The sequence below is a fragment of the Gymnogyps californianus genome, chromosome 2, assembly GCF_018139145.2.
Source record: "Gymnogyps californianus isolate 813 chromosome 2, ASM1813914v2, whole genome shotgun sequence".
In the NCBI taxonomy this organism is placed as follows: Eukaryota; Metazoa; Chordata; class Aves; order Accipitriformes; family Cathartidae; genus Gymnogyps; species Gymnogyps californianus.
The window spans coordinates 948,153-960,970 of NC_059472.1; the positions used below are offsets into that span (position 1 = coordinate 948,153).

The 12,818-nt window shown below is 51.1% G+C and overlaps 1 protein-coding gene across 1 annotated transcript; it reads right to left on the reverse strand.

Annotated features, from left to right (window-relative positions):
- Positions 1-1,159: 1,159 nt before the first annotated feature.
- Positions 1,160-3,713, reverse strand: TIGD5 (tigger transposable element derived 5). The gene has a single exon (XM_050915757.1). The coding sequence runs from the start codon at positions 3,665-3,667 to the stop codon at positions 1,967-1,969; it is 1,701 nt and encodes a 566-aa protein (XP_050771714.1). The 5' UTR covers positions 3,668-3,713; the 3' UTR covers positions 1,160-1,966.
- Positions 3,714-12,818: the final 9,105 nt, after the last annotated feature.

The following is a 12,818-nucleotide window of genomic DNA, read 5'->3' on the forward strand; positions in this document are numbered from 1 at the left end:
CCTACACAAGAAGCGAAGACCTCCAGCCTGGTACCTTCTGCTGAGCTTGGCAATATTTCTCTCAAACAACTGAAGACTCCTTTAATTCACAAACTACTGCTTGAAGTGAGCCACATCCCAAATTCTAAAATGTTTTTGTGGGGGTTTTTTTGGTGCAAAAGATGATAAAAATAAATAGAAATGTGGTTTTACGTGATTACATCCCATTGGTGGATAGAAGTCTGCACTCAAGCATGGCAGCATCAAGCCCCAAACACATAGCATTAGGAAACCAAAGCTAAGGGAGAAGTGTGAAATGGGTGAGACACCACACGGCGTGCTGGCTGTGAACCTGGCAGCAGCCAAACAGGAGAAATTGAGGTTGGTTGGGTTTGTGGGGGGGGGAAAAAGTGCATTTCTCCCCTAATCTGAAGTGTTTCTTGACTTCGGTTCTGCAGTGGATTTTCAGGATCAGAAAGGACAAACCTCAGCTCCAAACTTGACCTTTTGTGTGGTTTTTTTCCTTGCTGCTCCCTGAATTCCCTGACAGCCACGTTTATCGGCAAGTTAACCTTACTAACAAAGTAAAAAAAGTCTATTTGGGGAGCAGCCACAGCGGCTCAGGCGCCTGCCTGGCCCTGCTGCGTTAAACGGGCTGCAGAGAGGTGGGGAACACAATGGAGAAGACCACACAAAGAGGACACAACCGCACGGAGGTCCCCCTTCTGCCACCCCCCATCCCGCTGGGATGGCTCCACGTGACCGTTTACAGACGACAACCCCAAAGTGGGAATAAAAATCCATTTAATTTTCATAAACTCTGAAGTTAGGAGACAAAGACCCGACAAGTAAAAACACCCACCCCGCCTGCTGACGCGGGGCATGGCAGCACTGATTAGGTTTTGGTTGGTTTTTTTCCTTCCTTTCAATAATTTGGCTAAGCAGGCTAAAATTTAATCCAAATCAGGTCAAGAGCTGCTAAATTCACATCTGATGCCTCCAGTATTTCAAGGCAGTGCTGGGAGCCCTCCCTGCTCCCGTCTTAATTCACAATGCACGTCATGGCGGCAGCTGTCTCCCCTGCACCATGGGACACGTCCTCCAGCCCCAGCTGCCCCACAAACCTGGGGGGTGCGGGGGGGGGGGGGGCACCTCAACCCCCATCCCCGGAGCCTTCAGCTTCGTGAGGATGCGAGGATGACGGTACCTGTTTCAGCAGGTCTCCGTAGTCTGGGCGTTTCCAGGCGCGGGGCTGTCATGGGAATGATGGAGCTGACCCTCTCCAGGCAGCCGCAGCGTCTTGAATGCCACCCAAGTGTCCCTGTCCCAATCCAGTGCATGAAGAAAGTTGCCTTAAACCAGCCCCAAGCCTCCCCAGTTTAAGAGGACTCCGTTTTGGCAGCGGGAAGGGCATCACCAGCCTCTTCCAGGGCAGGACGTTTGCCTTACAGCACCCCAGGAGTGGGTCCCTGTCCAGCTGGCTGTGCCCACCTCAGCCCTGCTCCAAGATGTGGGGAATTAATTCGTGTAACTTCCCCCATCATCCCAGCTCCTCGCGGTGACGCCGAGCAGGTCTCTCCCTCGCCCCTTCTCCCCACCGGGTTGGGGGGACCGGGCAGCGTGGGGGGCATCCACCCCCTTCTAGCGGTGCCAGTGACCAAGGGGCCACCCCTGCTCAGTCTCATGGAATTTAAAAAATAGCACCTCCTAAATATACTTAGGGTGAGGAACAACCCTCGAATACGCAACGTACGGAGGAGTTGTTGCACAAAAACCCCCGTTAGCCCTAAATTGTAACCCCACCTTAGCCGTGGTAACCCAGGGGCGTTCGAGCCTCCTGAGCCCTGGGGATTGCCCGCGACGGAGGGGTGAGGGGAGCTGGCACCTCCACCGCCAGCCCTGTGGGACAACTGGGGTGTCCCCAGCCCTGTGCCCCCCACCCCAAGCGGAGCGGTTGGTAGCCGACAGGTCCGCAGTTCACCCTGCCCTAGGAATGGGGGCTGCCGCCGCGGTGCAGCCGCTGGGCCATGCTGATGAGGGAGCGGAGCTGCACCAGCTTCAGCGGCCCCACTTGCCGGGGGTCCTGACCCTCCAGCCAGCGCAGCGCCGTCTCCAGACCTTTGATGGCTTCCCGAGCCGTGGGCAGCAAGGCATCCCCTCCTTCACCACCCCTTCTGCCACCCTCATCTCTGGCAGCTGCCTCCTCCTCCTCCTCCTCCTCATCCTCCTCTGCCCCGCAGCCCCCGGGGCCTTCCTCCTCAGCGTCCTCTTCCCCATCGTCCTCCTCCGTACCCGGGGCCGCATCGTCCAAGTGCAACCAGTCGGCCACCTCCTCGGGAGCCAAGCGCTTGTAGGCCAACGCAGCTAGGTGGGTCAGATCGCTAAAGACTTTGCTGTCCCCGCTGCCTTCCTCCCCATGCTGGGGGTCTCCATGCTCTTCCTCCCCGGGCTGGGGCTCGAAGGCGGCGCGCAGCCCCAACAGCCAGCACTTCTCGATGGAGCCGGGGGGGATGAGGTCCCAGGAGAGGCCGGCCAGGTACAACATGTCCTTGAGGAGGAAGGACCGCACAAAGTCCATGGGGCCACCCGAGCCGCCGCCGGCTGCACATGAGACGGCCAGGCGCAGCAGTTCCCGCTTGTAGAGCTGCTTGAAAGCGGACACCACCCCCTGCTCCAGCGGGGCCGGGATTCGGCCTCCCCCTCCGGTCGAGCCACTCCCAGCAGGGCCTTTGGAGAGGAAGAGGGCACGGATGGAGCCGTCGGGCGTCTGCAGTGGGGGGGACTCGTCGGGGCCTGTCCCAGAGGGGGGTGGCGGGGAGCTGAGCAGCAGCACGGCCTTCTGCTGCAGGCAGCTCCGGCGCAGGTAGCGTTTGACACCCGGCACGAAGTCCTCAAAGAACCAAGCCCGGAGAAGGGCCGGCCCCAGCCTGGCCTCTGGGCTGTAGCGGTAGCAAGCGGGGAATTTGTCCTGGTTGTGATGGCGGAGGCTGGGGGGATCGCGAAGGCCCCCGACCACCAGCGGCTTGAGCTTGTGGGAGCCGGTCAAATTGGCGGCCAGCAGCACGGTGACCCGCTCGCGGGGAGCCAGTCGCCGCCGTGCTGCCGCCGTTGCCCCGCCGGTCTGCCCCGGCAGCAGCTTCCAGTAGAGCCCGGTGACGTTGGCGTTGTAGATCTGCTCATCGCCGTAGCCCCCGGCGTCGGCGGCTGGCACAGGCAGGGCCTCGGGGCAGGCGGCGGGAGCCCGCTCGGGCTCGGTGGGGAGGCCGCCCTCGCCATAGATACGCTGGCTGGAGATGCCATGACGCTTCTGCCAGCGCCAGAACCAACCGTGGCTGGCCTTGAAGGTACACTCGGGACCGTAGATCTGCCGGGCGAAGGCCTCGGCCTGGGCCTGGATGAGGGGCCCGGAGAGGGGGACGCCATGCTGGCGGAGGGCGAGGAACCAGGCGTAGACGGCGCGGTCGATCTCCTCCTCGTTGGCCAGGCGCATCTTCTTGCGTTGGGTGCCCACCTCACCCCCCAGCTGCTCCAGGAACCACCGTAGCTTGGCCTCGTCCTTCAGCCAGCCCCTCAGCGTACCCCCCGGCACCCCAAAGGCCCGGCACACCGACGCCTGTCGCTCGCCCTTCTTCACCCGCTCGATGGCCTGTAGCTTGTCCTTGATGGAGTAGGCCCGTCGCAGCGCCATCTTCACCGACACCCCCCCGGCTGCGCTGCTGCCGCTGTTGTTGTTGTTGTTGCTGCTGCCGCCACCGCCCCGCCGCCCTCCCGCCATACCGGCCGGCCCCCCACCCGCCTCCGGCTCCCCCCGGGCATGGAGCCGCCCCCGCAGCCATGGGCCGGCGCGGTACCGGGAGGGGGGCGCGTTATAACCGGGGCGGGGCGGGGGGGGGGATGGGAACGGGGTGGGGGGGGCGCGCGGCGCCTTTGTCTCCGCTCCGGCCCCGAGCCGGCCGGTAGGGCGGGGCGGCCCGCAGCGCGCATGCGCTCCCCTCCATAGTGATTAGGTTGCGACGCTCCTCTCCCCCCCCCCCCCTTCCTCCCTGTTGGACTCTTCCCCGCAGCTCCGCCACCGCCTCTGGGTTGTACCACTCTGCGAGGAGGGGGGGGGGCGGCGCGCCTCCCCGCTTCCCCCCCTCCCTGCTTCCCCCCGCCCTGTCCGGCTGTTCCACCGTGGGGAAGAGGAGGGGGGGGAAAGGAGGTCCGCGCTGTAAGTGAGGCGCATTGTCTCCCTCCGCGCACGGGTTCTTCCCCCCCCCCCGCCTCCGCCGCGCGTGGTCCGCCCCCCCCGCCCCCCCCCAACCCCCGCGCGGTGAACTGAGCCTCCCTTTGCCTGGTGGAGGCCGAACGGAGCGGAGCCGCCTGCGGCCTGCCCGGGCCCAGCGCTGCCGGTGAGTGCAGCCCTCCTCACCGGCCCGCCGGGCGGGCTCCCCGCTCCGTGGGCTCTTTCACGCCCCCCGTGGGCCTCGGTAATGGGAGTTTCGGGGGGTCTGTAGGGTCCTTTGCTCCTCTCACAGCCCTTGGCGGGGGGGGGGGGGAGGTGTGTGTGTGTGGAAGCCCCTCATGATCTGTTCTTTCCTGCTCAGGGGCCAGGAGAAGGGGTTGTGGGGTCCCTTTCTCCTCTCGCAGTCCTCAGGAAGGGGGTTATGACCACCCCCCTATTATCTTTGGGATCCCTTCCTGCTCGCGGGCCGTGGAAGGAGGATTTGGGGGTGCCTCGTTAGCGATGGTGCTCCTTGCCTCACAGTGGCGGGAAGGGGGGAGTTGTGGGGGACCCTCGTTATATGCGGGAGTCTCTTCTGCTGTTGCAGTCTCGGGGAGGGGAGGTTGTGGGGTTCCCCCATCGTCTGTGTGGTTCCTTTCTTTTCACGGCCTCGGGAATAGGGGTGGTTCCTCCCCATTATCTGTGGGGTCCCTTCCTGCCCCAGAGTCCTGAGGGAGAAGGCTTAGGGTGCCCTTGGTCTTTGGGATTACTTTTCCCCACTCAAAGTCCCAGGGAATAGTGGGGTGACACCCCCCCATCCTGCCTGCAATCTCTTAGGTCTCTTTACTCTTAATAGGTCTGGGAAGGGGGGGTCTCTTTACTCTTAATAGATCTGGGAAGGGGGTTGTGGGAGGCCCCCCCCATTCCCTGTGGGGCCTCTTTTCCCCTCACACCCCAAGAAAGGAGGATGTGGGGGGCCCCTCATTATCTGGGAGATCCCTTTTCCCCTCCCAGGCCTAGGGAAGGGGGATTGTAGGGTCTGCCCTCTCTGTGGGGTCTCTTCCCCTTCGCAGGCTCTAGGTAGGTGGCTGCAAGAGCACCCCGTTATGGATGTAAGGGCTGGGTGGGCTGATGCTGGAGGTCTCCATAAACCTGTGCACCTTTTGGGAGGGGGGCAGGTTCCCTCTCTTTTGGGGTGCTGATTGTGGGGATACCCCTGCTACATGGAGCCTCACCCCTTCAAGTCTTGGGGTCAGTGCGATTTCTGCCCTGGTAGGGAGGGGAGTTTAGGGGACCCCCTTGTCCCTTAGCAGCTCCGGGTGCTTCGAGGGTCTGCTCTTCTCCCCATTCCTCATCTTGGCAAGGATTTCTTGAGTCATTTGCTGCAAAGGGAAACTTGAGCTGCTGCCCTGTCCTGGCACAGAGCAGCTGGCAGCCGTCTGTAACTGAAGCAGCGGCCTCATCCAGCCCATGGCCCAGCACCCTTAGCTGCCTCTCCAAACTTGGTTTGGTGCTGGGAGCCCTGTAATGTCAGGCCTCCCCCGTTGTCCTGCCCTTGCTCTGTAGGTGCACCTGGACTCTGCTCATCTCGCCTCTCCCCCTCCGTGTCCTGGTGTTTCCAACCCCTCTGTAACCTTGGCGGTGCCTCCGGCAGCACGTCCTGCTCTTTCTGCTTTTCCTTTTTGTTTCAACGACAGCTCACTCGGGAGGTATCCATTTCAGAACTATGTTTGGGGAATGGGCAGAGCCGGGGAGGAGTGGTGGTGCGGAGGCTGCTAATGTGCTCTCTGGGGGTTTGTGAAGGATTACAGCAGTAGCTAAAGTTGCTGAGGCTGCTACGGTCTGTCATTCCTCCCCTCCTCCCCTCCCGGTGTTCACCAAAATCAATAAGGATTTGTTCTTTCACGTCTAGATCATTGATGTTTTGGAACTGATTGTAATCTGATGTTCACAATCCTGTCGTGCTCAGTATGGAGGAGAAAATAACTTTGCTTGGCTGTATAGCTGTAATTCTTTCCTCTCCTTTTCCAGGTGTGCCCTCTTTCTCCCTGACCTTGCAGGTATGCCTTTTTTCTCTTCACCTAAGCTGTTTGTTTTCAACTACTTTGCTTTTTCTTGTGAAGGTGACTTCTTTCCTGTCTTTTCCTGCTCCTGATTTCCCATGTCCTTGATTATCTCTTCATTAGCAATCAGCAGCATTGTTGCTTTGGAGCGAAGAGTCACGTTTTTAGATGATCAAGGCTGGGAGTCGTTGTCGTTTCCCTGGCTAAAGGTTAGTGTGGAGCTTTGTATTATAGCAAAGATGATGAAGGCGGTCCCTCTCCTGACTCTGTGTCCTGCTGCTTTGAGCCACCGTCTCTGCTGCTCGTGAGCTGGGGGAGAGCCAATTTAGAGAGTTAAACCAGCAGAAGAGCAATACTACACAAGCGGTAATATTTTCTTTTGCTTTAGCTGCCGGTATTGACTCAGTGCCAGCGCTAGTGTTGAGGGAGGGGGTGGATTTGCTCCCTTCAGCTGCAAGAGGCCATCAGACCCTCTGGTGTGAAACCAGTCTCAGTTCTAACTCTGAATCACCAAAAAGAAAAAGCAGGAAGCAGGGCAGGGTTGATGCCTTTCTTTTGCTGTAGAGCAGATAGGTACGAGGCAGCTGTGTCTAACTGGTGCCTAAATTCCTAGCTGAAATGGCTCTCGCTTTTGTGCAGGACTGCAGCAGTAGCAGTTTTGGAAAGAGAAGCATTTCACTGGGAAGGCGTGGGCAGTGCAGATGTCTTGAGTGTGGTGTAGCCCAGGTGCCAGTCTGAGGCTGTAGAAAGGAACAGACTGATACCCGTGGACCTTCTTGGTCCTCTCTCTGCTCTGTCTCTGACATCAAATGGGCCCTTTCTGGGTTTTCTGGCATTTATTTTTCTGGCTGCTGCTCAGACGAGTGTTCAGGAGCTTCTGGTGGGGAGGGTAGTGTGACATGCGATAGGACAGGAGCACTAAATATATAACCATGTTGGCCTGGTCAAAATTAGCTGTGCCAGGGCATGTAAGCAAATATGCAGATGGAGGATTGTGATAGGATCTCCCGTAGTGAGAACCTGTCAGTGCTGGGCTGGGGGAAGAGCGACCGGTGTTGGCTTGATTGCTCCTTGGACCTGCAGGAATCAGGACTTTCCTGCCTAGCCTTTGGGGCTATGTCCGTGGGGTGTTTTGGGGGTCAAACCACAGCAAGCTGCCCTGTGTCTCCATCATCCTGTGTCCTCCGGTGCCACCTGATGCCTGTTTTTGATGTCTTTTCTGAAGAAGCGAGTTGAACCGTGACTGTAATCTTGCCCTCTTTGTTACGGCTTGCAGAAGGCAGCTGTCACATCCCTCCAGAAATCAGTGACGGATGAGAGCTGCTGGTCTCACTCATCTGAAGAGACTTTTCAAGGCTATGAGAAATATTTTAAGCCACATCAAACTTAAATTATTTCTGGGAGAGCTGCTTTCAAGTCATGGTGCTGCCTGACTTGCTGTGCCTTGGTGGGAGCTGATGGGTCAGCCTGGCACACAGCTGAGATTAAAACCGCAGTTCAGTTCCAGTGCAAGAAATTGTGCAGGGCCTGATGGAATTTAGGTCTCTGGGAGGCTGTGACAAACTTATTTATAAGCTGACTCTCCCCAGAACCCCCACATTTATTTTATAGGCCTCTCAATTCTGGAGAAATGTAACTTTCTCATGGAGAGAAGAGAAAGAGTGGCTTTCATTAAACCAATAAATGGAGTTGGCTTAACTTTCTTTTTTTGGCTACAGCCTTAGGGTAATGTATTGTACGCTTTTGTTTTACTGACTTTTTAAAAAGTAGCTAGACTTAAGGGGATAATGCAGCCAAATAGCTGAAGTCTAAAGCTTATTTTGGATTTACAGAACAATAGAGACCTTTTCATTGCCTATTTTTAACTTTATGCATTTCCCTGCAGCGCTGGAAGTACAGCACAAATTTGTTCTGGCTTGAAATACCTGGGATGTGGTGACAAGACAACAGCAAGCCCAAAGCTCTGAAGCAGTAGCTATGATTAAATATTCTTCTTTCAGGTTTTTGTAAGCCCTCTTTAATGGTCCATGGGAGGCCTAAACATTGACCTGTGATTCTTTGTTACTTGGGAGTATTTGATTATTTGGCATCGATAAATATTAAAAATAGCATCTGCCTTTCCAGTGGCTTTATGCTTTGTAAAACACCTGATAGATTGTCTGCACTATCACTGGAAAAGCAAACTTGTCCTGGGTACACAGGAGCTAGTCTCTGATGCGTGTAGTAAGAGCCCTTCTTACATTTTTCTACTCCACTCACAGATTTGTGTTTCTTCAACACTTTTTATAAAGTTTACTGCCTCTGTCTCAAAGTATTAATTTGTTTTCGTGCTGAAAAAATGCTAGTTAAATGAAAAACTGCTTCACTTCTGAAAAATGTTACTAGGCAGCGGGTGAATGTGGTCTCAGGAGCAGTTTGAGAGGGAGACCTGAGCATAGCTGTATTCACGTCGCCTTGCTTCGCTTGAAGCGCAGACTGATGGGTCTCTAATTCAGCTCTGAGTTTTGCCAGTGGAGAGCGTTCATAAAACTATAGCATGTCTTTTTTAATTGTAAAACTTTCTGTTTGAGGAGGTGAAGTAGGCAATTGAGAATACCGGGCAGAAAGCATTGAAACAACTGCGCAGGCTGTGGTTTGGTGCGGTGGTAAAACTTAGTTGCCTCAGACCAGACTGCAAGCAGCGTGACGTACAGTGCAGGCTCTTAAGAAGTCCAAATCAGTTTAAATTTCTTCCAAAACCTTTGAAGAGGTGAATTTGTCCCTGCAGACCTTGTCAGATCAGGTATACTCCCTTCACTCATCGTACTGTGCTTTGGCAGACTTGGCTGAAGTAGGACTGTGTGCTCGTGTCTTGTCTGGAGTAAATTTGTATGCTGGGAGAACTGGTAGTGCTCTGGTCTGGTATTAATGGTGTGCAGCTCATATCTCTCATCAGGGTGTCTGCACCAGCTCAGGTGACGGTTTGTGTAATTAAAATCCTTGTATATGCCTTTTCCCAGGTTCCTCTAGGAAAACTTATGAACACAGAGTAGAAATGACATTTTTTTCAATTTTTGCTTGTGTTTGTAAACTTTACTTCATTGAGAATCTGGTCTTCATCATAACTAAACCTAGGGTTTGGCCCCTCATGGAAACAAATAGGTGCTGCAAGTATCTTGGACTTGTTTTTGGAAAATGGTATTGCCGCTTGTTGTGGTAAGTTCCCTTTACAAAGATTTTCCCTGGTAATAAGCTTCGTGAAAACAACACTTGAATTCCTGTGCGCCAGATTTGATGGGGAACATTTGTGGTCACTTTGGCTTGGGGGTTTGTGTTACTTTCTTGCAGAAATACCCTTTTTATGTGTAATGTTGAATTGGTGACAGGAGAAGCTGTGTCTCATCAGGCTTTGTAGGTGTAGACTTACAGGTACAGCTCTGCGTAAGTCTTAAATTCTACCGTGAGCTTTCACATGTCGTATTGATGCTTTTCCTGAAAAATTAGTAGGCTGAGTATTGGTGCTAGTGTTTTATTTCTATCTCATTCATAGAATGTTGTACAGATCGCTAACTTCTGGTAGAAATAACTACAATCATGTGAATTCATTATTTGACATTATAATTGTTACATTTTCGGAATTCTTTAAAGTATTTGCTATTGGTGTTTAGTTACCTGAAACTGGGGGACCTGAGCTTCACTTTTGCACCAGCTGACAGTATTGGTATGGCAGGTTGGGAGCCTCTCTGGCTGGTTCCCTGTCGTGATGGGTAGATCCTTTTCAATATGTATATTTTTATTGCTTGTTATTTAAAATTAAAAGCAACTGAGGTCTGTGGTGTTGGTTCATGAAGATAACGTAGTTCTGGAGAGCAAACAAGCTGTTAAGTTTAATTAAATGTATTATGTATGGGAGGAGTTAACTATATAATAATACATTTGGCTGTTGTCATTCGGTGTCCTTGCTGACTAGCTGCTGCACCCTAACTTGAAACTTTCTCTAACTTTATCTTTTTTCTTAATGCTATCATAGGAGCTAAAAAAGTAAGTACTCTCTAGTTGTCGTGTGGTTTTTGCACCTTCTGGAAAATCAGGGGAATATAGGCACTGATCTGATAGCTCTTACTAGACAGATTATTGCCAGTTTTCTGATTTCCACTGGAAATAAGTGTACCTTTACAGGTTTATTTATTAAATTCAGCTATCTCACTGATTCGAGGCAGTTCTTTGATTTGAGAGAACCTCCTGATAATTGGAGTCCTCAATAATGCACCTCACCCTTGAGATGAGTGATGTGGGGCCTGCAACTCCAGTGCTTGAAGCTGTTTGCTTAAGGACTTGAGCAAAATCACCTATAATTAAAAAAGAAAAAAATAAAACCCAAATTTTAGTTTTACTTTTGTCAAATGGTCATGCTCTTTCTATATGAAATGTTAATGGCTGTAATGCAAATTAAATATTTAAAAGTGTGACAGCTTGAGCTATATTGAGTCATGTCCGGATTTCTTGTTATGCCCACTAGAGATTCTTCCTGAAATAGTTGAAGTTGTAACCTCTGAGTATAACACCACCTGCATTGGGTTAATGAAGTATTCTCAATAAAGGATCTCCTTGAAGGCTATAGACTATGATTTTTTTCCTTGGGATAACTCGAATGTGAATGTAGAGCCAAGCAGAGCATGTCAGGCAAATGCAGAAATCTGATGTTCTGTTAAGGAGTCCTTATCGACCTAAGTAACTTAAAAATTCAAATGTATTGTCCTACCTATGCAGTTTCAGTTGTGCATTTTGGTTTTCCCATGGATTTTGTGCTGGCAGGTTGCTACACTAGATCTGGATGGCCGCTGTTTTAGAATGTGTGCACTGCAAAGCAGGGCCTTTGTGCGCAACACTTTTAACTTGCATCACTTAATCCTTTTCCAGTCTGCCAAATGACTGAAATCCAGGTATTGCTCTAGCAGACGTTGCCTCCTCTTGATGTTACCCTCCAAGAATCCCATTTAGATTGACGTGTCCTGTAAAGATTATTGTGTTAAGGTGGATGCTGTTTGCTACTTAAGAATATAAAAATATCTAAAATTATTCGTCCAGCAGCTGAGACAATCAGGAGTATGAGGCTGCCTCAATGATTATTTTTTTTACAGCAGGAACGTATCCTTGTACCTCAAAATAACTTATGCAGGCACTTTAGTGGCACTGGCATGGCTTTGGTCCGCGTGACATACGTGATGTCATTTTTCACTGCTTGATGATAATGCTGTGGAAGCTGTAGTAACAGAGCTTATCCTGAGGAGTAAACATGAGTTACTGCTTGCTCGTAGCGTTGCTCCTACCTTGCAATGCGCCTGCTTCCAGCTGGAGTGTTTTTGATGTTGATAGTAACAAGTAGATTAATGTTTATTGAAAGCACTGGTTTGTTTCTAGTTGTCTGTAGTAAGAAGTGTTTTATTGCTCCATAACTGGTGTAAAGTGCAAGAGAAGAGTGTAAAGTAAAACAAAGACTTCAAAATAAGTTTCAATTTAGATATTTTTAAACGTTTTTAGCTGTATCACGGTGTTTTCAGCAGCTGGTGGAGGAGCAGTGTCACAAGTCCAGTAAGAAAAAGAAAGATCTACTTTTGCTTTTCCTAGTAATTTTTATAATTGAAATACAGTATTACATTGTCTTAATATTTTAAACTATATACACTTAAATCGAAAGTTTAAAAAAGCAAAAGTGTTTACTTGTAATAATAGTTTATTGTTTTTTACTGGTCTGTCAAACCCCGGCCTTGAGGCTTGTAAAATCTTCCAGGAACGGTTGGAACTGCAAGCCCTCGACTGAAGTCTGGAGGATATTTCAGCTGTATGTGAATTTTGTTTGGCAACCTGTCACAGCTACATTTGTAGCTATAAAACTTGCAGCTCTGGGTAGCTAGAGAGAGAGCTGGCTTACATTTCAGCCCTTTTTTTTTTAACTAGGGATCTGACCATGTAGTGTTTGGCAGAGAGGTAGTTACCTACTCATTAGATATTTGAGCAGTACAGTAAATTCTGTCCTTGGAAAGGTATTTCCTATACCACTTCCAATAATCTACACATACTAGGAGCTGCTTGATGGTTTTTTTTCTGTAGTAAAGTATGACTAGGGCAGGAAAACACAAAGTAGATGCAATATTTTTCATTTCAATAGAAGATTTTTTTGGTAAGCTAAATTAATCATGAGATCTCCAGCTCTTGATCAATTTTAATTTACCAGCAACTGGGGTTTGAAACCAAAACTGAGTCATAGTTTTTCAGTCAGCTCCCTCTGCTGGTTTTCTAGTAGCAAAACACAAATAGGTGTAAGCAATGACCTCTAAAGATACTCAAGAATTAGGGCATCTTGCTTTAGCCTGTCTTCCCAAAACAGTGCCTAGTTGAGAATACCTAACAAGTAATTAAAGACTAATCTACTAACTTGGAAGAATACGTTATACGTTACCAGGGATTTGAACAAAACCTCGTCGTTTTTTTCCTGTCACTTGTCTTCAAAAGTGAAATTTGAAGTGCTTTCAGCCAGTGCCTTTATTTTTAAATAGTAATGTGCAGAATACTTGTCAGACCAGCAGAAGTAT